The sequence below is a fragment of the Anastrepha obliqua genome, chromosome 5, assembly GCF_027943255.1.
Source record: "Anastrepha obliqua isolate idAnaObli1 chromosome 5, idAnaObli1_1.0, whole genome shotgun sequence".
NCBI lineage: Eukaryota > Metazoa > Arthropoda > Insecta > Diptera > Tephritidae > Anastrepha > Anastrepha obliqua.
In genome coordinates, this window is record NC_072896.1 from 37,468,184 (window position 1) to 37,491,301 (window position 23,118).

Here is a 23,118-nt window from a genome sequence, read left to right on the forward strand (position 1 = left end):
CTCAAGCAAGAGTAGTCCGCTAATCTAAGTAAATATTTACCAAAATATGAAACAAAAACAAAGCGCCGACACAGTAAAAAGTAGGTAGTATTTTCATTTAACACGTTCCCTGTACGCTTAGCCACATACATATGGTTCAGTAAACGTGCGCCTGATAAGCACTGATACGTTCCTGAGCCATATGTGTGTCAGCATAGAAAAAGTTCCCTGAACCACATGTGTTTCATGAACATGCAGAAGCAAAAATGGACCATATGTGTTTCAGGTAGAAATACCCTGCATCCGTTTTTTTTGTTTAGTTATTATTATTACTAAAGCTATCCTATGACTACAAAAAAACAAATTTTTCAAAAAACCCTGTTGGACTTGACGGTCAATTTTGCATTTTTGTATTGGGACAGGGAACGTGTTAATATAAGCCTTTGCGTGGTTTTTGAATTTGCATACATAGGTACATGCACTTGTACAGAAACCGATTAGTAGTCCGCTTATCTAAGTAAATATTTACCAAAAATATTCGAATAGTGAAGTATTCAAATAGTAAGGTATTCGAATAGTGAGGTATTCGAATAGTAAGGTATTCGAATAGTGAGGTATTCGAATAGTAAGGTATTCGAATAGTGAGGTATTCGAATAGTAAGGTATTCGAATAGTGAGGTATTCGAATAGTGAGGTATTCGAATAGTAAGGTATTCGAATAATGAACTATTCGAATAGCATTATTCGAATAAACGAATAAAAAATTCGAATAAATATTATTCGAATTACGAATACCTCTCGAATAAAAGATTTTATTATTCGAATAATTTTTATTCGAATAGTCCCACCCCTAATATATACCTATATATGCTGAAGCATCAGCTCTATCGCAGCTGTAGGGCAGGTGCGCATCGCTGCCGTGATGCACACGCATGGTAAGCGTTGAAGCTTAGCCAGTGCTATCCGCATTATCGGAAAGGCGGTCCTCGATACTTACGCAACCGCTCTATATGTTACCACTGGTCTGATTATCATGAAATACGTCCATCGCAGAATTCTTGGGCTGTCATCCCCGGAAAACCCTTGCTACTATCGTCTTCTCAACATTTCTGGCAACATGTTTTTATTATTGAGTTTTATTTCAAATAGGTTCTTCGTATGTAATTGTAATACGTATGAGTACAATACTGCATTAATGTGATAAAATATAAATATGTACGCCAAACAGTAAAAAATTATAAAATAGTGACATTGAATCTTAATTTATCATTCTTACTACTAAATATGTATGGATTGGACTCTGATATCAAATAATGCACTGCAGACCTATCAAGTATTCTTTACGAACACCTTTTTTCGGATGTGATGATATTAAAAATGCAAAACCAATATAATAGTAAGTAAAATGTAAGGAAATCATAAAAATGTTTCACAAATGCACAGGCCTTACAATATTCCATGACCATGCACAAAGGTAATCAATTTAAATGTATTGTTCTATAAATATGTGTATTGAATTATCTCTTTAAACTTTATAACTCAATGTAAAACCCTCTATCACCGAGTTACTATTCTATCATAAATGCAGAGTGAGGAGTATGAAAGTCAACAACTACAATTAAATTTGGATTGGATTCAATCATCGATGGTATATTCTGGCAGTTTCTCATACTTTTGTTTAGTTGACTCGTGATCAGTATTTACGAGTAAAACTGTGTGAGAGTAACCCATTGCAACCTGAGGTATTTTTATGTTATCCATTTTGGGTACTTCCTTAGGAACAGTGGAAGACTTTTGAAATTCGCCAATACCTAGTTCCCCATATGTGGGAGAAGCGCCCCAGGCGATTAAGGTATCATCAGCTGATATAATAATAGAAGTATTTCCACATCCGATATCAGTTATGTTCCAACCTTTAAAGATGCCATTATAAATATCTTTTCAATAATTATTTTTAAAACTAATATTACCCGATAAATCCTGAACCGGTTTTGGATACATGTTTGCTTCTCCTGTCTTCTTATTCTGTCCAAATAGGAAGAGAACACCAAGTTCGTTGACAATGAGACTGAAAGTAGCGCCGCAATATACATTACGTGCACCACGTCCTTGAGTATCAAAAAATTTTATCAAACGGGGTACCATTTCATCCTTTGGCTCAGCATGCCCCAAACGTCCAAACCCTCCAAATCCCCAACTATAAACGCGCTTCTTCGAATCAATGGCAACCTGCAAGTAAAACAATTCGAACTCAATGCATTTTTACTCTGTTAAGAATATACAATTTTCAATATAATAAACAGTAGATTTAGGATGGGAATTTTTAAACGTAAATTTAAACTGCGGATTCCCCATATTTATTAGTTTTTACACTTCATAACTGAATATTTATGTACAATATATAGTTTAATATGTCTCCCTACCCCCTTTGTACCAGAACAGTGGATGGCAAATTTTCTAAAAGCCTGAATAACATACGTAAAAGGCAGCCCATAAATGGTTTTTATATCAGAAACCTAATTTTACGAAAAAAATTTTCTTTCAAGCTTGATTTCCCCCCAACATTTTCATTTTTACACAATAAAGTTTCTGTCATAAAGGGGGCGATATGATGATTGATTTTTGCTGCGAAAATTAACAACGACCGGAAAGTTCCTGGCGAAGGATAAAAATGAATCCGTTCCCTAAAGTACTCTTATCATGTTAGAAAATTTGATACTATTCTGGCGCAAAGGTGTGAAATTAGGTTTTTTTAGAAATTTTCCAACCAAGGAAAAAAGGAAGGAATATATTTTTCTCTATATCAAGTACTGAAAATCCCGTTACGATAGTGTATCTCCAATGGCTAACAAAAAAACGTAATTTTCGCACCTTGGAGAACAGATTCGTTTTTAGAATGGCAAAATCTCGTAGCCTTGTGTCATGTTGTTCCTTTATTCTGGAGTAAATGAACAAAAATTATTGAGCGAAAATATGCAAATCAGTTAAATAAAATTTGGAAGCAAAAAAAATACATATACGAGTATGTATTATTACTTATAAAACCCTAGAATACATTTCTTCATTACCCAAACTGAAGTATACCATCCTTGCTCATCCTACTACCTATGTACATAAATTAAGCTTGAAATTCGAATGAAATGTGAATATATTTCGAACGGATTTATGCGAATCCAGCCCGAAAATTTTGAAATATAAAAAAAAACATTTTTTCTATTCTTGGAAATCATGAATACATAATTTGAATTCCAGTTTCTACACAAGTTGCCGAAAATATGCATTATTAGAGGATTTATATTCTATGCTTGATAAAATATTCATAACTAATCATAATTCTAAAACACATTACGTCATAAAGTATTTATGTTACATGCCACTAACCGTATGATTGTTACCACAGGCAAAATCCACAATTTGAACGTTGTCCACAGGTGTTACATGTCCTTCCTTATTTTTTTCAATATAAAGAACGACTTTTTTGGGTGAAGATTCAAAGTGGAACGATAACTTGTTGGCATTGACAAAGTACTTTGCGTCTGTGTTATGTCCCAACTGGCCATATTCAGGTAATCCAAAGGTGTGTAAATTACCTTTGATATCGAGGATCACTGAAAATTCGGCACCACAACCAATGCGAATAATTGGTGGGCCAACATAATTTATCGGCGTTGGGATATTTACTACTGGCTGAGTATTGCCAATACCACATTGACCAGACTTATTCTCTCCGCAAGCGTAAACTATACCTGTATCGGTCAAAAAGAGGGAATGATGGCGACCACAGGCTACCTGCACAATGTTAAATTTTTCCAACCCTGGAATCAATGTAGGCTTCTCACATATCTTCACATCAGGTAAACCTAATTGTCCTGATGGATTGCGTCCAAAAGCGAGGGCTTTACGATCCATATTAATAAGAAGCGTATGGGCAGAGCTGCAACCACTTGCACAGTAGCGGTACTGAAAGATAATGGGTTTAGCATTACGAAACTTTATTGTCCCATAACTTACCTTCTCATCAGTAAATCTATGAAAATTATAAAGGTTTGGTCGTACTTTCACAACATTTTTGCGATCTCGCTTTCCCGTTAAATCCCATGTCACCATTCCAGCAATCAGCATTTGACCTGGGGTTTTTTCCAGAGATGTTAGTAAATCATCCGGCAACTTGCTGGGGGGATCCAAGTCGTCATTGGGAATCAAAACTTCAACCTGGTTTGAGGTAGATTGGCCTTCGTCGCTAGAAGCATCACTTAAGTCCTCTTCAAAATCTTCTTGCTTCTTCGGCCGACGCTTGTTTGGTCCTGCACCGTTCCCGCCAGCTTTACGTTTTGCAGACATAATACAAGGAGGTTATCTTTCAGGTATTTTGAAAAAAACTGTAAATATAAAAAGAACAGGTATTCGATAGAAGATACTGTTATACAAAACAAAATGATTTGCATGTAACGTAAACGATGACTTAGTTGAACCTAATTCCATGGGATAAAATTTAATAGTGACCATTTTAATATTAAGTATATGATTCTACCGCCAGACCTCAATGTTCTGCATACGAACTTAAATAATTCATAAACAGAACTGAAGACTTAGATTTCATGAGACGCTTTTCAAACTTTTTAAAACACTTCAAAAGTGAAGTTTTATAGAAAATAACTTACTCTTACTTCCTCAGTATTACCAACAATTCCAATTTATTTGACAAACTTTAGAGAACAAAGTGACGCTACAACGAAAATTGTGCATCAACCCCTCAACCGTGGCAATATTTCAATGTTGTTAACACCCGCCATGGTTACAGCGTTGCCAACCCGTAGCGCTCGGATCATGGTATGGAGAGGGAGAAATGATGGTATTTCAGGGAAAATAATGGTATCTACCGATAAAACAGGGTGCCTCAGGGAAATTCAAATTTTTTATATGATAAACTTCTCAAGAACATAATTAAATTTTTCTCAATAACATTAATAGTTATTCAATAGCTATAGAATCCGATTCAGACATCTTCGAAAATAGAATTATCTCCGCCATCCTCTTCCCCGCTGTCAACCGCTGTACTTCTAGTTTCCTTCGGCTTATCATAAAGAGAGTTTTCAATTGGACGGATGTGATTTGATCGACCGGAGGTTCTAGTGAATTTTTGTGGCGCTCTCGGAATGTGATTAGTATCTAGCTTTCCATTCTTACACCTCTACTTTCATGGACAGAATATAGCTAACAACAATTCAAAATAGAATAGAATAAACCGATTGATCACTTCAATTGTAGCTGCGAACGAACGGTATACAAATGATTCAGTCACGGACTGAAGCCGTGTCATCGATAAAATTGTCCAAAAACTAAGATAAACATTTTAAATAAACGCATCGAAAAAAAAATTTTTCCCAAATCATTCATTCCGTTTCTCCTGAGGAAAAAATGTTATACCATGATACCATGATAGACATCATGGTATATGGTATGGGACTCAGTTTCATGGTATAGATACCATTAAAATGGTATGGTTGGAAACGCTGCATGGTTATCCCTGCTTTAAACACAGATTCGCATTCATTCAAATAAAATTTACCACTTTTACAATACGCTTACACCTTTGCCAAACCTCATTGACCGCAACCGTGATTCTGTGCCTTCTGAACCAGAGAACGTTGATGTTTAGTCCGGGCTAATCCTCATTTTGGGGAGAAAAACAACCAGTTTGCGAAATGCACCTCAGGGTTTTTTTTAATGTTCAGTAGAATTTAACAAGAAATGGAGCTAAAACTAAATGTATGCTGACATTTAACCAAGGCGAATTTATTAAGGTGACAGCATTCACCCAGCTGAATTTTTCACCGTAGGTATGGCTTACGTCAAAATGGTATGCTTTGTTTGTATGTATTGGTATGTTTACATTCGTATGTTTACATTTGCTTGCTGATTTTGACGTGATGGTTTCACCAAACGCAACAACAAATACATGTAGGGTTTTACTTATATGTGTTTGCTGTCACCTGTAATAAATTCGCCTTGCATTTAACGTTGCATATAATTTTATTGTACCTCCTTGCTTAATTGTTTGATTATCCGTCCGATTTCTTCTCTTTATGGACCACCTAAAGTTATATAATTATTTATTCAATAAAAGGGAAAATAAATAATATATTCAGTTCAAAACTAATTATCATTTTGATAGAAGTAATTAGACATACTTTCGTTACAATACTGTTACGTTTTTCTCCAATAAAACTGCTCTCTATAGTTCCTCTGAGTCAGATCACTGGATTTTAAAATACACAAACTAATGGCAGCACAAGTTGCTTGCTTCATTAATTTCAATACTTAATCACTTTACGTTTACACGTTCACACGCTCAACTCAAGACAGATTACTTTGTAAACGTACGTTACGTCAGCTCCATGTAAACGTACGTTACGTATCAGCTAATATGATAAAATCTTATGAGAGCGTCCTGTAAATTAAAACTCACCATCGTCTGCGTGCGACGGTTACGCATGACGCGTACATCTGATGTGAGGAATTTTGATTTTTTCCACGAGGTCGTGTCAACCAAGACGAATCTATTAAAGGTGGTATCGGTAAAACAGCTGATGTGTTTTTTTTTCTTTCGCCGTGTCCATGTGGCTATCAGCCGAGAATGAAACAAGGCGGACTAATTTTTTTTTCTACTTTGACAATATCTGCCTTGGTGTCAACTGAGTGATCTCTCACCACACAGTGTTGTTAACAGTCCGTTTTAAAATCATTAACAAAACAAAAACTTAAATTTTTATTAAAATAATTTCAAAACCATGTTTAATATTGCAAATTGTTATAGCCCCTCAGCAGGCAATGGTAAACCTCCAAGTGTATTTCTGCCATGAGAAAGCTCCTCATAAGAATAAAAAAATTATCTGCTGTTCGGTGCCGGCTTGAAACTGTAGGTCTCTTCATGGAACAACATCAAGACGCCCGCCACAAATAGGAGCAGGAGCTCGGCCAACCACCTAAAAAGGATGTACGCGCCAATTATATACATATATTATAGATAAATTAACAATTTGCATATGTTGGTTTTTGTCTTTGGTTTATTATATAATACAATGAAAAATTGTAATCGACACAAGCAAAGCAGCTGCTTTTTACATTACTCTGCAGGCATACGTTTTGCTCAATTTCGGGTATCTCATGTTAAACAGATACAGCTACTTACCCGTCGAAAAGAGCGGGCACTATAATAACTCTCGTAATTTCTTGACATGGTAACTCGTACTTGCCGGCAACTTCTGTCCCGTCATTTGACATTCTTTCGCCATAATATCATTAAGTTCTTTCAATCAAATCAAATTAATACCTGCATAATATAAATCATTCACAAACATGCGAAAGGTATACAAACATTCACACAGCACTTAAAAAAAAACTCACCATTTATCAAAAATAATAATATAAACACTTTGACGACGGCAGACGATAAGCAGTACCCAAGGCGAATTTATTACAGGTGACAGCAAACACATATAAGTAAAACCCTACATGTATTTGTTGTTGCGTTTGGTCCAAGCATCACGTCAAAATCAGTAATCAAATGTAAACATACGAATGTAAACAAACCAATACATACAAACAAAGCATATCATTTTAACGTAAGCCATACCTACGGCGAAAAATTCAGCTGGGTGAATGCTGTCACCTTAATAAATCCACCTTGGCAGTCTGTCAAACACACACGTTCTTATGAGCGCAGTTATTTTGACGACGGCAGACGATAAGCAGTATCTGTCAAACACACACGCTCTTATGAGCGCAGTTATTTTGACGAAAGTCACCGAAATTGATAACATGTTCCTGTTCGTTCATATATAATTTCTTCTTATCCAACCACTAAAGCAAGCCACATAAATTTTAAATGAATAAAAATGCAAAACCTCAAAATCAGCTGTTTTGATTGTCCATTGTCAAAATATTTATTAAGCGACTTTAAGACGACGTTTGCAGACAAGGAGAATTTTACTGTCGCTACGCCATTAAATACCGTCGACAATGTCTTCATACTATAAAGTGGAAAGATGATATATGTACATATGTACAAACCAAGGCGAGTCTATTAAAGGTGGTATCCAAGGCGGATTACGTACTGAAGGTGGCGCCATTAAAAAACAGTTATTCTCCTCTGAAGTCAGCATTTTACTCAGGAAATTGCATGTTTGTGAAAATTCAGTGAATGGCTTGGTAATATTGTGATTTGTGAAATTAAAACTAATCAAACTAATGCAAATGAAGTCCCGTGTGTTAAATTGTGAAAGCTCAAATGAATATAAAATATCCAAATTCAGTTGTTTGCGTTTGTATGCTGAAGACGCCGTGGCTAGGTGTGTGTGCGTATAATTTCTTAAGTGTGGCTGTTTCTATTGCTTTCGCCTACTCTTCTTCCAGAGAACGTTAATGTATACAATATCATTAAATGTTCTGTTAATGTATACATTAACGTTCTCTGCTTCTTCTTTACAAACAAGTAATTCCCCTCCTTTTTGCTTGTTTATTCATTCGCTTTTACGACAACGCGAATTCGGAAGACGTAATCTGTTTCTCTATCATTCTTGCTAATAGCACGTAAATTTGTTAAAATTTGAATGAAACAACTGGCGCGCTTTTTTAAACTCGGCCAAAATCGCAAAGCAGTTATCGTGCCAATTAAGAAGAAGTCAATTTGTTTTCGTTTTAATTTTTATTTATCATAAGTTCATCATTGTAACTCTAGCCTGTAAGGTTTGTAACTATAGATTCAAAGAGATAAATAAATACTAAACGATAGCCAATGTAAAAGAAAAAACAGAGAATAATTTTTTTTTAACGGCAATTTCATAAAGGTCACTTACAATCCGTAGCATATGTGTATCTAATCGCATAATTTTGTCAGCTCACATGCACCGGATTGCGAATATCTCTATACCTAAATGAATGCATCTGATGAAATACATACATTTGAAACCAAGTTGTGAGCTTTCGTTTAAGCTCACTGGACCGTTTACGTTTTGAAATCGGAGTTCATATTTTTGGCATTTGTATACACAATTTCCAAAGTTTTAAAAGTTATTTTACGATCTATGAAATTTAAAGGTTTTGCGAAGTACGTAAGCATTTACATACATATATGAGCACCCTTATTGTGTACAAAGGCACTTTACCACATACAAGTTTTTTAATTATAAAATTCTTTATGGCTATTGAAAGCCAACTTGGTATCGTTTTAATTCGTTTATTGTCAATTCTGCAAACTTGTAACTTTCGAAGCTTCTGTTATTTTTTCGGAACATAAATAGCTTGAAAATAAAACTACAAAAAACATGAATGATAAAAGATACTGAATATTGGGTTACAGTATTAGCTAAAATGTATACTCCTATTGCTAAAGTTAAAGGTTGCGTTAGGAATAATTAACAATGTTTTGTTGCGAAGCAAAATGCGTTTAAGAAGTTAGCTATAGGTATTCGCAAACATATGTATGTATATTCATGCATATACTTAAGTATACTTAATCATTTATAAATAAAAACATCACAATTCTATGAGTGGCTGGGACGTGAGCAGTTGTTGTGACCTGTACTCAAGTACATCTTTCATCACTACTTCTCGGAACTTTTCATGTAATTGTTCAAAAGTACGATTATTTTTAGTGCGCAAAACATTCAAAGTAGGTGAATGAGTTTTAAGTACTGCTGGGGTATCTGAATTGCTGCAATGCTGCTGATATGGTTGCTGTCTGTTTGAGTCATTTTTATTAGACCTTAGCGGCGGTATTGGACTGTGCTGAAGGGCTGGACCTGTAGATGACAAAAATGTTTAGCGTTAGCTATTAGTAGTTTTCTATTTTAATGCGCGAGAATAATTACGTTAACATACAAACCATAATTATTTTTACACTTATAATTAATTATAAAATTACAATCTTATAACTAAACAGAGCAGATTCTAGGCACGGTCGTACAATACAATAAGATTCGGGCAGTCGTCTAGTATGTGGTTTACGGATGATGAACAGTTGCAATACTGGCACGCCGTATGTTCCTTTAATGTGTTACATTTTCAATGGCACGAACTATTTGCTTTGCTATCGAGTGAAAGTAGATGAATACATTGGTTTAAGAGTGTACACAAAATAATTATTGTAGGGTGGTGGTTGATTCATCTAACAATATCTGCTCTTTCACCGGAGACATCAGTATATAGGACTGACCAATTTTCGCAGAAGCAGGATTTGGAGATTTCAGTAACGAGTTGTTTGTGGGCCGTGTTATGAGTTTTGGGAAATTCTGTAGTCAGTTATAAACGAAGTTTGTCTGAGAAGCTTTGGAAGCTGCGCCATAGTTTTTATTGCATGTACTTCGCTTTCTATTTCTATATGATTGGCGAAGTCAATGAAGCGATTGATTTTAACTTGTATGCATGAAAGATATGTTTCCGTTTTATTTTGTTGTTATACAATTTTGGAATGAGATGATGTTTTTTTGACGTCTTATAATTCGATGTAGCCGGCTGCATGCACCAAAAATGCGGCGTTAACTTGCTTGAAGTGCAGGCGAGAGCGCGAAACGAACGACAAAGAGGCACAATCGGCCCTCGCGTTCGGCAAAGGTCGACATCTGGCTCTCTCCTACTTGAGTGAGCATATATACATATGTATGTATATGCGCATATGTATATAAATTCACATATAATATTTGTATTTACATATGCCTTCTGCCTGTGTGCATGGTAATGAACCATTTCTTTGTTAAGAATAGGACGATGATAGGAAAAGTAGGAAATGAAAGGGAGTGTTTCGAGTGTAATGTGTCTTGAAAAAGTCAAATCGATGATGGTGCCTCTTAGTGTTGTTGACTTATTAACGTCTGATGCACAATAGAAATTGAACATATTTTTCGTGAATTTGATAAATGTTTCGTAATTTTTCACGTTTGTGTAAATGTAACTTGATCAATTCCATTGCGATTCCATTTACCTCCTTCTCTATATCCATACAAAATATCTATCAAACAAATAAAATTGAAATTTTCTTTTGAAAAATGCAACCATTCCATCAATATTTTCTTATGACGTTGTCACGTTAAACTATCTTAAGTAAACCGACTTTACAGACAACCTCTTTTTTTGTTATTTGTTTTGCCATTAGAGAAATACCGGCTTTACCCTTACGTTTTTAATTGGTGCAGTGGGAAAAGCTCCAATACTTCATCTCTCTGTGACTTGGTAAGAAGCGTCAAACGCACATTTAGAAACTTAAGTTTCGTTTTAAATTTACTCGGCCAAATTATGTGCTCACAAAGTGAATATGCCGTTACATCTAAATTGACTAATATACAAAACTAAGCAAAAAAGCTTCTAAAATAGCTGCATATTATACGTCATTCAGAACAGAAAGCCAGAACAAGGCAAATTGAATACTGAAGGTGGCGTCTTCCCATAACAGTTTCTTCATTTTTCGCAATTTTGGCAAGTCTGCAGAATAATTGACTGTAACTTTAATGAGCTATCATTGAGATAAAGAACACTTTTAATTAGAGCCGATTACAACTTTACTATGACTATGCCTCTTCTCTTCTGTGACTATGCCTAACTGACTTTTAAAAGTTTGGTCTAAATTCTATCTCCAGCTATGTGATAACTGGTACCAGGACAATAACTTTCAAACATTAATATAATTCATATATGCAATAACTTATCTATAATAAAATAAGTTATCCGCTATAACGAAATACGTGTTAAGCTTATTTTCTATTTACCTGATGGTTGATGTGTATGACCTAAACTTCGTTGCATTGTCGAACCGAAATGGCCGTTTATAAACGGCTCCGTTGTAGCATTGTTATTATTGTTCATACCGGGCAGGGCTGGAGCGGGTCGGTTGAAAGGATTTTGTCTTCGAGGTGGTGGCCTCGGCACTGATATGTTTGTCACGTTAGTTGCTTCTGTAAGTATTTATATAGAAATGTTTGATACATAGATGTAATTATTATTGGCATTAAATCAGAATATCTCCCTATAATCAATCGTAAATCAAAGAAATACTTTCTTAACCCTTATGTTGCCACTCAAAAAAATCTACATACTCTGCCACCCGGGTACCCCGACGACAATTTTTTCTGTATAAGTCCTCTATATCCCGAAATAGTTGTATACATTCGATAAATATTTATTTATTTATGTTGTAAAAACATATTTCTAATTGAATACATCAATAATTATACCTGAGGTATGTTCGAGAACACTTTTGAAACCAATATATTATAGTTAAACATTTTGAAAAGCAGTATAGTTGTGTTTTCATCGTAGAAGAAGCAAGACGTAGTGGTGCGAAGTTATTACTAAGATAGTTTGGATACTTTGCGTACCTAATCACGCGTGTGTTAATATTTTATGTGATTGTGTAACTATATATTGTTTGACGTATTTTCTGAAACTTGTGTATACTTTTCGAAGTTTTTTTATCTAAAATAACAAATAAAATTGCAATAAGAGCAAAACCATGGAGGAGTTATCGAGATTGAATTTCTTGAGGTAATGTAAAGAATATATGTAAATAGGATATCAAAAATATTTATAATACACTTATTTTTTATTTAAATTGAGTGAAGCTGAAAAAGATGCGTATTTGAAACAGCTACTAGGCGAGGACGATGACGATAATTAAAAAAAAACGTTCCCACGACAGTCGGTTCTACGTTACCGGAACGACCCGGATTTATATCCGGCCAAGGACTGTCCCTTCCTACATATATGTATGGGGAATGTTTATGCTGTTACAACAACAACAACAACAACGATAGTTTAGATCTTTCGGACAGTGAAGACGACGAGTGGTTTCCAAACGGCCATAGAACGCATAATTCTCGTGATTCTGAAGCGTCAGATAATGAAGAATTTGAAAATGAAGAAAATGCAAATGTCGACGAGGAACAATAGCAAGAAAAAGAAGAAGATGACGCCAAAAGAGAAGGGGACGCTGAGGAGGGGAGCGAAAATGAAGCAGTCGCACCAACCAGCAGGTTATGCGAAACCAAGCAACGAGGCTTGCAGTCGAAAGTTACTTTGGTCGAGACGTCACTGGCAGAAATGTTGTATTTGGGTCATGCTACAATTGCAACAAGCAGCCTATTCGTAAGCGAAGAAAGACAACGAAGTGTTGTGCCGAGTGCGAGAATCCCGTTTGTGATGAGTACTCAGTATAGAGGGCAGGACTTGCTCTGAGAATTACCACACACTTTCTGACTCTAGGCCCTGAGAATAGGCAGGCCCTGAGAATAGACATAAGACCGAGGCCCTAAGTGATAGCAGCGAAATTTTGAATCTTTAACCAACGAATAGCAAAAAGAAAATATATACAAAAAACTTACAAAATTGGTTTTGTAATACTTCATTCACCATATATGGATTTGACTTGAATAAAATAAATTGTACCACTGCTGGATACACATATAAAATGAAACAAAATAAAACAACTGTAAGTAAATGGAAAATATAACAAAATTGGGCTGTTTCTGCAGGACGGAAAAATTAAAATATCACAAAATGATCGAACGTTTTTTTTCCAATTGCGGTCGACACTCAAGTAGGCGATGCAAAACCTCTGAGTGTATTTCCGCCATGGAAAAGCTCCTCATAAAAATGCATCTACCATTTGGAAGCGGCATAAAACGGTAGGTCTCTCCATTAGTGCAAAATATCCAGACGCACATCACAAATAGGAAGAAGAGGCCGACCAGATACCAAAAAAGTAAGCACCAATTATATATCTACTCATACATACATATATATACATATATATGAGTGTCGTTTGACAAGTCCGTGTAAGGTCAAAGAGATGACACTGTTGGCATGTATCGAGATTATGTTTAGTTAGTAGCGTCTTATGGAAGAACACACAGCAAGTATCAGCCAGAGCGGTCTATTTCTTTGTTTAGCACTTGTTTGAATCGAGGAAGTCGAATGATTTTCCTTTTTCACCACAACACATCAACTTATGCCTCAGCAGTTGTGTTCGCAAAATTAATGGAAATAGGTTTCCAACTCGTTCCATATGTAAGGGGTACATATTCATCCAGACTTGACTCCTTCGGACTACTTTTGTTCCTCGATTTGAAAAAATGGCTGGCACGTCAAAGATTTTATTCAAACGAGGAGGTAAATGCAGAAACGAATGGCTATTTTTCAGACTTGGAAAAATCCTATTATTCGGAAGAGATCAAGAAACTGGAACAGCGTTGAACGAAGTGTATAAGCTTTAAAGGAGACTATGTCAAATAATAAGTTTTACCCCAAACAATTAAGTAGTTATTATTTTGGCACAGACAATTCAAATGGTCCTTGTAATAAAGAAAAATAAAATTCGACCCCTAAGTGTATTTACTTTCACCTAAATCATCTGAGTTACATTTAAAAAGTTGGTACCACCAATTTGAACTTAGTTCATATGGTTAACGCCAACGTAGGAAAGATCCGAACTACATACTAATAGCATTTTTCCAACGGTGTTCCGTTCATTAGCGGAGTTCCTTGTTAATACATAATAGTACTGAATATTAGTACGAATTTTTATACTATATTAGAACCAAAAACTCACTATTACGCGTGCACTCAATTTCTTCTAATTGCCTTTGAAGTTCAGCAACAACCAGCTTCTTGTACTCATAACCGGCACATGTTAGCGCTTTCATCCATGCCTCCATACATTCCTGTGAATCTGCACTTAGCACATAAGTACGATTACCATTGAAAGCTATTTCAAAGCAATACTGATCACTTTCTTCAGATAATTCTGTAATAGATAAGTACATAAATTAATGTCGTTTAAAATTCAAGATCGTTTATGAATGTTACCTATTGTACAGCCCTCCACAATTATGAGACCTAACGGCTCTTTATCTCCTTTCTTTTCAAAGTAAAATAACAAGTTTCCCTTAAGTACGAAATATCGTCGCTGGAATGCCTTGTTGACCTCACCCCTTTTATTCAAAAAACCTTCACAATCAAATGGAGGAGTAGTGGCGAAAACACACAAATTCTTTTCATTGATTTTCATCGTTCATCAATTTTGAGTGCTTTTCACAAATTTGCATTCAAACTAATAACATAGTGAATATAAATGTATATATTATTATTTAGTAATAAAGACAGCGCGAGTTAGGCAAAACTAATTTATTAATCGACTTTTTTAAATATACATACATACATACATATACATATATTGGTAATGATTGATATCGATGTTGTATCGTGAAAATGACGGTACAGTGAAAGCATGTTCACACAATAATTCACTTTGTAATTCCCAGACTGATGTTATATAGCGCATTCGTTTTCTCTTCTACTAATAAAATTCTGGCGAATCGTTATTTGATATCTCCCAAATAAAAATATATTCAAAATAGTAAACGAATATTAAACCAGTAAAAATTTGCATAATTCACAGTTAGCTGATATTTTGTTTACTCCAAAAATTAGAAACAAAAAACGGAAAGGCAGAAAAGCTGAATACAGTGTATCTCCAGACCCATTCCGTAGAATGCAAAAGTGATAAGTAACATAAAATAAGTGTTTTGAAAAGCTTGAGTTTTGTATTTACTCTGTATTAAAATTTATTATAAGCATAAAGATTTGCGCAAACAAGCGCGGTACGGTATAGGTATATGAGAGTAAAAGAGTGAGCGTACAAAACTGTACCGTAGCGTGTATATTTTATTTGCTTAAGTTTTTTATATTACACATTTCACCTTTTTTTATAAAAATGCTGCCAATAGAAATAATTAGTCCTCAAAGAATGCAAACTGGTGTGGAACAGCATTTATTTGAGCTCTTAAAGTACGTTCACATATGCATTAATTACGAATAAATCAACAAAATGAATATACCCGTTCACATATTGCAGATTATCTCAAAAATTGACAATCAGCTGTCAATACTGCTTTAAAAGTTTTTTGTCATAGACATTACTTTGGTGGAATATTTTGGAGTTTTTGGTTTGTTTAATTATTATTAATGATATGAAGAACAGGTAAGGAGAAGGATTAGCTACTTTAATTGCGCCTTTGGGTGCTAAAAATAAACAGTTGGAGGAAATCCGTAAACGACGTTTACTGAGGTATCAAAAAATTATGGAAGCAATACGCATTCGAAATTCGATATTACATTAATAATAAGTAATAAAAGGACACACGTTTATGGACACGTTTCTGATATATTAATACCTAACAAACATTTTTTATAATTATGTGTACAAACCTGTTTTCTTTGTCGACATCCATTTTATTCAGTTTTTAGTTTGACGTTTTTTCTTCTTCTACGCGTAAAAATAATGATCTATTACATAAAAAATACAGGGTTGCATTTCAAAAAGTATGGTTATTATCTAGGATTATTTTATAATCTCAGATTTTGGGAGAGAAATTTTGTATGGGAAATCTCGCTTTTAAATTACTGATTGGGAATCAAGCACGATAAAGTAGAACATCTACTAATATGTGATTGTATTATTACTCTACAGCACTATACCACAACGCATTTGCGAGAGTGCATTTGCGTATACCATTGCCATGTATCGAACGGAGTTATGCCACCGTGTACGGTACCGTGAGCACCTGCTCTTGATAAGCGGTTTTATATTGCTGGCCAAATCTTTTCTAACGGAATCTTGTAACACTTATGCCGCCTCCGAACAGTAGATAGTCTCTTATGAGGAGTTTTTCATACAGAAATGCACTAAGTCAGTACATGCGGTGGGGCGACTGTTTAATGTCTTACTGTCGATCTTAAACAATAGAATAGCAGTTACACACATACCCATCCGGCTATGATGGCTCCGTACACATAAATTTCAAAATAAGTGCACAGGAGTGAAGATATGACGGAAAACATTGGCACTACTTGAATATATCTATTACATATATCCGTTGGTCTTATTCTGAACTGGTCAGGTTCTTTTTAGCGGTGAACATTTTATTATGTGTTCTTCGACGTTATGGCGTAGAAAAAGAATTCGGCGATACTTGCGCTCAGTTTTCAATTATTTGCACAGTTATACATACCCGTTTACATGAAGTTAAAATTTAAAGGCTACAATCCAAATATTGTCAAGTTTTTATCTAAGCTCTGGACCAAACCTGTCAAAACAGCAAGATTCCTAGACCTACTTTTAGATAAGTTAGACGAAGACGAGCGGTTATTTACACTACACTGACGGGGTTTAATGTTGCTACTACAACGGCAACAACGCAACATTCCCCTTACATGTATGGGGATTGTTTATGCTACTACAACAGCAACAACGCAATTTAAAGTTGGTCTATTTAAACACAGTCTAAAACTTGTTAAATAAATATTGGTCTGTACAATACAGGAACATACCCACATTATTTTGAAAACACAAGGGTTAATCATATGGTATGTTCCATGGCAGAAATTGCAGATTGAGTAATGGGTATGTTTAATTATAACAATACATCAGAAATTCTTTTTAAGGGCTGCATTCGTTTCGTTAAACTCGCACATCTATTTCGCTACTTAATTTTAGCCAAAGGTTATTTGAAACAAAGCATTTTTGCTAACCTCTTGAGTGTGCAAATTGCGTAGTTCTAAAATTTGTTGTGAATATTTACTTTTACGTTTCTCCCGAATATAGGCTGATTGGTAGGCTTGAGGCGAAAATTGATTGCGAAACAACTTCTGACCAACCCGTACGCTGTATTTATACACATACTTGCATAATGAAGATTTGGACATCGGAGCACACATTTAACCACCCATGGGAAACGGTTACGCAGGCTGCTTGGCGAAAATATCCGAATCCTATGACACCATCTATAATTGGCACAGATGTTGTAGAGCGTAAAGTAGTGGATGGAGTTTTGCACACGCACCGTCTTGTCCAATCGAAATGGTACTTCCCGAAATGGACACAGTCATTGATTGGTACTGCTAAAACATGTTTCGCAAGTGAACGTTCCACAGTGGACCCGCAGCGAAAACAAATGGTTCTCAAAACCATTAACTTAACTTTCTGTAGGCACATTTCTGTAGATGAGGTTCTCTATTATGAACCACATCCCACAGATTCCACTAAAACTCTACTAAAACAGGAGGCATCTGTTAGTGTGCAAGGTGTTCCATTATGCCACTATATGGAGGATATGCTTACATCAACAATCAGTAAGAATGCTGGCAAAGGTCGTCAGGGACTTGAATGGGTAATTGGACGTATAAATGAAGAAGTTAAAGGTATTACCGAAACCGCAGATGACTTCTTAATGAAGACGAAACATTCCCTGGATGATATGACGGAGAGTGCGCGCAAAAGTATGGATGAAATAAGCGCGCAAGCGGCAAAGCATATTCGTATATAAAAGACAGATTTAAGTTAATTGGCGGATCAAGTAGCAGGGAGCTTTGTTGGATTTTACGATGAGTAGTATAATGTAAAAACACTATTGTGAGTAAAGCGAGTATTTGTTGAGACTTCATCGTACAAAACGAAAATATAAATAAAATATGTATATTTGTAAATATCGAAAATAATTTTCAATATTTGCATATTTTATTAGAGACAGAACGAAATGTGAAATGATTAATATGCTCCGGCAGATAAAAATTAGATAATTGCAGCGTACAACATATTATGGATAGTATAGTATGTATGAGTTCCAAATAAAAAGACAAAATCAATAGGCCATTTTCTTAATGCTCGTTTAATATTGTCTTTTCCCGGTGATAAATTTTCCAAATAACGGCTTACACTTCTAACTTAATATGTTAAACAGAAAGTTAATCTGATCCAAACGCTCAATTATTAAAAACAAAAACAGTTATAACCTTTCAAACAAAGTTGTATTTATTACTTCCAATGACGTGGTAGCAAGGGGAAGGGATGTTGAACAAGTTTGCTTCAAGGGATGGTTAGTATTATGCGAGGTTCCTGCACAAGTTGTTAAGTTTATCGGGCTCGATTATGAATAAGTAGCAAATATAATTGCCGGAAAGTAATAATTTGGTTCAAATCTCGGTGAAAGATGAAAAAATTAAGAAAAAGTTTTCTGATAGCGGCCACCCCTTGGCAGGCAATGGCAAACCTCCGAGTGTATTTCTGCCATGAAAAAGCTCCTCATAAAAATGTCTGCCGTTCGGAGTCAGCTTGAAACTGTAGGCCCCTCCATTTGTGGAACAACATAAAGACGCACACCACAAATAGGAGGAGGAGCTCGGCCAAACACCCAAAAATGGTGTATGCGCCAATTATAAATAAAATAAATTGTTCTAGCGCAGGGAAGGTCATTTCATAGGTACGTGCTTGTTTTTTCTGCCCAAACTCTATGGCATCGGGAAATTGAGAAGTTTGTTGCTCTATTTTTTATTATAATTTAATTTAATTTTTCTTTTACAATGTTGGCAAATTTATATTAAAAACTTTTTTTGTGACATTTATAATATTATATTATATTTATTACAAATATATTGGGTGCTGAAAAAATCATCTTTTATAAACGACTTAAGTTACATGGAAAAATCTAATACGACATCGGCAGAGTATTGCGCACATTTTTTAGAAATTTCATCTCGCTTTAAAAGCACTAGTTGGCAGCTAATCTTCACCGATGGTTAAAAAGCGAATTACACTTCCTTTGCTGTCGTGAAAGAGAATGGAGAGTCTATATCGTATGGACTACTACTTCCGTTTTGTTCAATTTTCACCGCTGAAGCAACAGCAGTTCTCTACACCATGCAGTATTCGTCAAAATCGAAGGGGAAATACATAATATGCACAGACAGTATGTCCTGTTTTCAGGCCATAAAGAACTATAATAACTCCAACCACATTATTGGAACCAAAATAAATACCCTGATTTCTCACCCTCATAATATCAAAATTATGTGGGTACCAGGGCATTTATGCATTAACGGCAATACAATCGCTGATAATACTGCCAAGGATATGAGAATTACTCCTACGATCACATCAAATCTTTTATGTAAAAATGACGTTTATCGACTTATAAAGCAGCATAGGCAAACCAAACTAGTAGCTGACTGGTTTCACTATAGCCACCATTACTCCAGGATTAATCCTAATCGTACTAAACCAACTTATCTATCATCCCTCCCATCTAACTATACTACGCCATATACTCGCCTACGCATTGGTCACAGTGTAATCACCAATGCACATCTACTGCAAGGGAGGCAACCAAGCCTGTGTCCATTTTGTAATACTCCAGTCAGTATCCTGCACTTGTTAGCCCTTTGCCCTGGACTAGATTGACAAAGACAGCAGAATTTTGACGGTCATGATGCACTATCGCTATTAATTAACCCTTCCGATTCCAACATTTCGAAAATCTATAAATTTCTGAAGGACTCTGATCTTCTACGACGTATATAAACCAGGAATTCTTCACCAGCCAGCTGTAAGCCTCCGTTGCTAGCGCTGCGTTATCTTTTTGTTTATTTAGCAATTCTATTGTTATTTAAGCTTTTAAAAAATAAATAAAAATAAATATTGGGAGAATATATTAGAGATTCCCTTCTGTAGGTCACAATTCTTTGGATATTCTTCTTAATTTCATTTTTATTAATATTAAATGAAAAAACTAGCGTTCTGTGTTGTGGAACTGTGGGGTACTCTAAAAATATTATAAAGGAAATTACACAATTCTCCAATTTTTCTAAAACGTTCTATATTGATATAGTTTTGAAAGTTAGCGTCAATTTGAAATTAAAATTCAATTATGACTGCATCTCGTACCAATGCAGGAAATTGGTCCAGTAGCCGCCAAATTGTTACATTAGTATCAGAAAGAACTTAATATGTTGTAATACTTTCAATATCTTTAGCGCATTTAATACGTACATTAGAATTTAGTAAATTTTCTTAGTCCGACTTTAAATCCTTTTTTAATTGGTACAAATTTTTCTTTATTCGCTTTACATCAAGGCGCATTTATTAAAGGCGGTGGCACTATACCAACAACAATGTTCTGTACGTTTGATTGTCAAAGTAAAGTATTGGGAAACTAGAAAACAAGTAATGTTGCTTCATTCTGAGCTGACAGCCACATGGACCTGGCGAAAGAAAAAAAAAAACAAATCAGATTTACCAACACCACCTTTAATAGATTTGCTTTGCTTTAACGTAATGGGTAACAATAAAATTAAAGTTTACTTCCTAAGCAGAATATATATGTGACAGTAAAGCGCTAAAAAGAGAAAACGGTATAAAAGTCAAATCATTAATTTGACAGATTTTAAGACACGTTTATACAATTTGTAGATTTGGGCTAAGCACTAGATTCAAGATTCTAGTGGTGCAAAACTATCGATGGTACTATCGCTAATATCGGTAATTTTCCATTACAAACTATGGTTTTAAAAAACTACTAACAGTTGATTTACAGCTGTGCGTCAATGGTCAATGATCGGAAAAATAATTTTCCACAATGTAACAAAGATGCGATCCTGATAAAGATCTGGTTTCAATTCGGATTATGATTATATTGTTTTTCGTCCTTAGTTTGGCAGCACCGCGTTCTGTAATTGGCACCATATGCCCAACTCTTCTTCTGTCCGAATATCCTGCCGGCTTAAATGGTCCCAAGAGAGCTGGATTAAGTGTAATTATGGGAAGGTCTTTGTAGGCGAGAGTACATAGTAAGGTATTCTGGGTAGCTCCGAAATATTGGTCAAGATCTTTCTAACTAATGTTTGATCACTTCTTCAAAGTGTTAAGTCTTATTGCCGCGCTGTTAGCAGCGTGTTTCGCCAGCAGATTTTCTGGAAGGATGTACAATTTCGCATATAACACTTTCGATACCTCGACTATTACATCAAAGAAATAGTTTGTTGAGAGATCTTTGTAGAACATCCCACAATGTTGGAAGGTGTTACTTTATTTTTAGCTATTTCTAAATCATTGCAATATTGTGCAGTTTCGACAGTACTCTCTTACAAATACCAGGCAAACAAAAGGAGGAGAAATTACAAGTTCGTAAAATATAATAATATTGTGATTTGTGAGATTTAAGCTAATGAAAACGAAGTGTCACATGTTACATTGTGGAAACACAAATTCTTGAATTCACCGTACAAGCCACTTTCGTGGAAGTCTTCTTTTTTCGGTGTTCGGTGCAAAAATTGCAGTTTTATCTAGGTGACTGAAAAAAATCAAATCAGTTATTTACTACAATCGATTCAATATGCCTTGATATACCCATACTCACTTCACGTTTTTGAATTCAATAAAAACATTAATAAAGATAAATATTCAAACCACTGTACAACTCAAATTATCTTTACCGAACTATATTTATACTCTCCAAAGTCAATCTACACAAGCTGATTTTGTTTTATTACTTGCAACGAAAACTTTTTTATATTGATTGTAAACATCCTGGTCCATTTTAAATGTGCTTTTTTCCACCAGTTTTCGAAAACATTGCAATGTTTGCGCCTCCTTCTCCAATTTATCCTTTTCTCTAAGCATAAAAGTCTTTAGGATATCTTGCATTGCGCCTTCCATTGGAATACCACCGTTTTTATCAATAAAACTTTCTGTATCACGATGTACCGTTTGTTCTACTTGACTGCGAAGTCTCTCGTATTCAAGATCCAAGAGCTTTTTCAAACCAGCAGAGAAAGTACGCGTATGACCAGATTTTTTTTCTGGAATATCTAAATCATTGCAATATTGTACACCTTCGACAGTACTTTCGCGATTGCTCTCTGTTGAAATATTTCCATTCAAATTTTCTGTTTCAAATCCGATAATTGTTTGTAGAAGTTCACCCGAAAATTCATTTGATTGAGATTGCTGAACAATGCCAATTTGTTGAAAACTTGTAGGACCGAACTTCCCATCAATATCATAAAACTTGTAACCTAACATTTCGAGAGCTATTTCAGTTAGTAAATATGACATTATTCAATTTCGTCGAACTTAAATTTATTTCCGTCCTTGCGCCTTTGTTCTCATATAAAATTTGTACCTGAAATTTGTTTACATGATGCAACTAGTTCTGGGCGATTATGACATGCTTTAGTCGATTGTATCGATTATTCAAACAACTCGATTGCTCTGGATATTTTCTTTCGTAATCGAGTTAGTGACGAACTACCAGCTGC

General features: G+C 35.2%; 4 protein-coding genes across 4 annotated transcripts; 1 reads left to right on the top strand and 3 right to left on the bottom strand.

Moving 5' to 3' along the window:
• Nucleotides 1-1,097: 1,097 nt before the first annotated feature.
• LOC129248271 (protein RCC2 homolog) lies at nucleotides 1,098-4,747 on the bottom strand. Its single transcript, XM_054887757.1, has 5 exons — nucleotides 4,641-4,747; nucleotides 3,991-4,358; nucleotides 3,361-3,939; nucleotides 1,950-2,208; nucleotides 1,098-1,892 (listed from the first exon to the last, which is right to left on the bottom strand). Exons 2-5 carry the CDS (start codon nucleotides 4,318-4,320, stop codon nucleotides 1,615-1,617), a joined length of 1,446 nt encoding a protein of 481 aa, XP_054743732.1. The 5' UTR covers nucleotides 4,321-4,358; nucleotides 4,641-4,747; the 3' UTR covers nucleotides 1,098-1,614.
• A 4,454-nt stretch (nucleotides 4,748-9,201) lies between these two features.
• Nucleotides 9,202-15,149, bottom strand: LOC129248189 (sesquipedalian-1). The gene is made up of 4 exons (XM_054887651.1): nucleotides 14,836-15,149; nucleotides 14,579-14,773; nucleotides 11,742-11,927; nucleotides 9,202-9,782 (listed from the first exon to the last, which is right to left on the bottom strand). The coding sequence occupies exons 1-4, from the start codon at nucleotides 15,035-15,037 to the stop codon at nucleotides 9,517-9,519; spliced, it is 849 nt and encodes a 282-aa protein (XP_054743626.1). The 5' UTR covers nucleotides 15,038-15,149; the 3' UTR covers nucleotides 9,202-9,516.
• A 2,269-nt stretch (nucleotides 15,150-17,418) lies between these two features.
• LOC129248492 (protein slowmo) lies at nucleotides 17,419-18,672 on the top strand. Its single transcript, XM_054888053.1, has 2 exons — nucleotides 17,419-17,530; nucleotides 17,633-18,672. The coding sequence occupies exon 2, from the start codon at nucleotides 17,718-17,720 to the stop codon at nucleotides 18,351-18,353; it is 636 nt and encodes a 211-aa protein (XP_054744028.1). The 5' UTR covers nucleotides 17,419-17,530; nucleotides 17,633-17,717; the 3' UTR covers nucleotides 18,354-18,672.
• Nucleotides 18,673-22,254: 3,582 nt separating this feature from the next.
• On the bottom strand, nucleotides 22,255-23,034 carry LOC129249159 (uncharacterized). Its single transcript, XM_054888825.1, has one exon. It carries the CDS (start codon nucleotides 22,913-22,915, stop codon nucleotides 22,319-22,321), a length of 597 nt encoding a protein of 198 aa, XP_054744800.1. The 5' UTR covers nucleotides 22,916-23,034; the 3' UTR covers nucleotides 22,255-22,318.
• Between the last annotated feature and the right edge of the window lie 84 nt (nucleotides 23,035-23,118).

Excerpts from the sequence above, each read along its gene's own strand:
- LOC129248271 (XM_054887757.1), bottom strand. The coding sequence starts at position 4,320 with ATGTCTGCAAAACGTAAAGCTGGCGGGAACGGTGCAGGACCAAACAAG. Across the intron at positions 3,940-3,990 it reads ATAGATTTACTGATGAGAAG|TACCGCTACTGTGCAAGTGG; the intron begins GTAAGTTATGGG and ends ATTATCTTTCAG. Across the intron at positions 1,893-1,949 it reads ACCGGTTCAGGATTTATCGG|GTTGGAACATAACTGATATC; the intron begins GTAATATTAGTT and ends GCATCTTTAAAG.
- LOC129248189 (XM_054887651.1), bottom strand. The coding sequence starts at position 15,037 with ATGAAAATCAATGAAAAGAATTTGTGTGTTTTCGCCACTACTCCTCCA. Across the intron at positions 14,774-14,835 it reads TGTGGAGGGCTGTACAATAG|AATTATCTGAAGAAAGTGAT; the intron begins GTAACATTCATA and ends TATCTATTACAG. Across the intron at positions 11,928-14,578 it reads AATTGAGTGCACGCGTAATA|AAGCAACTAACGTGACAAAC; the intron begins GTGAGTTTTTGG and ends AAATACTTACAG.
- LOC129248492 (XM_054888053.1), top strand. The coding sequence starts at position 17,718 with ATGAAGATTTGGACATCGGAGCACACATTTAACCACCCATGGGAAACG.
- LOC129249159 (XM_054888825.1), bottom strand. The coding sequence starts at position 22,915 with ATGTCATATTTACTAACTGAAATAGCTCTCGAAATGTTAGGTTACAAG.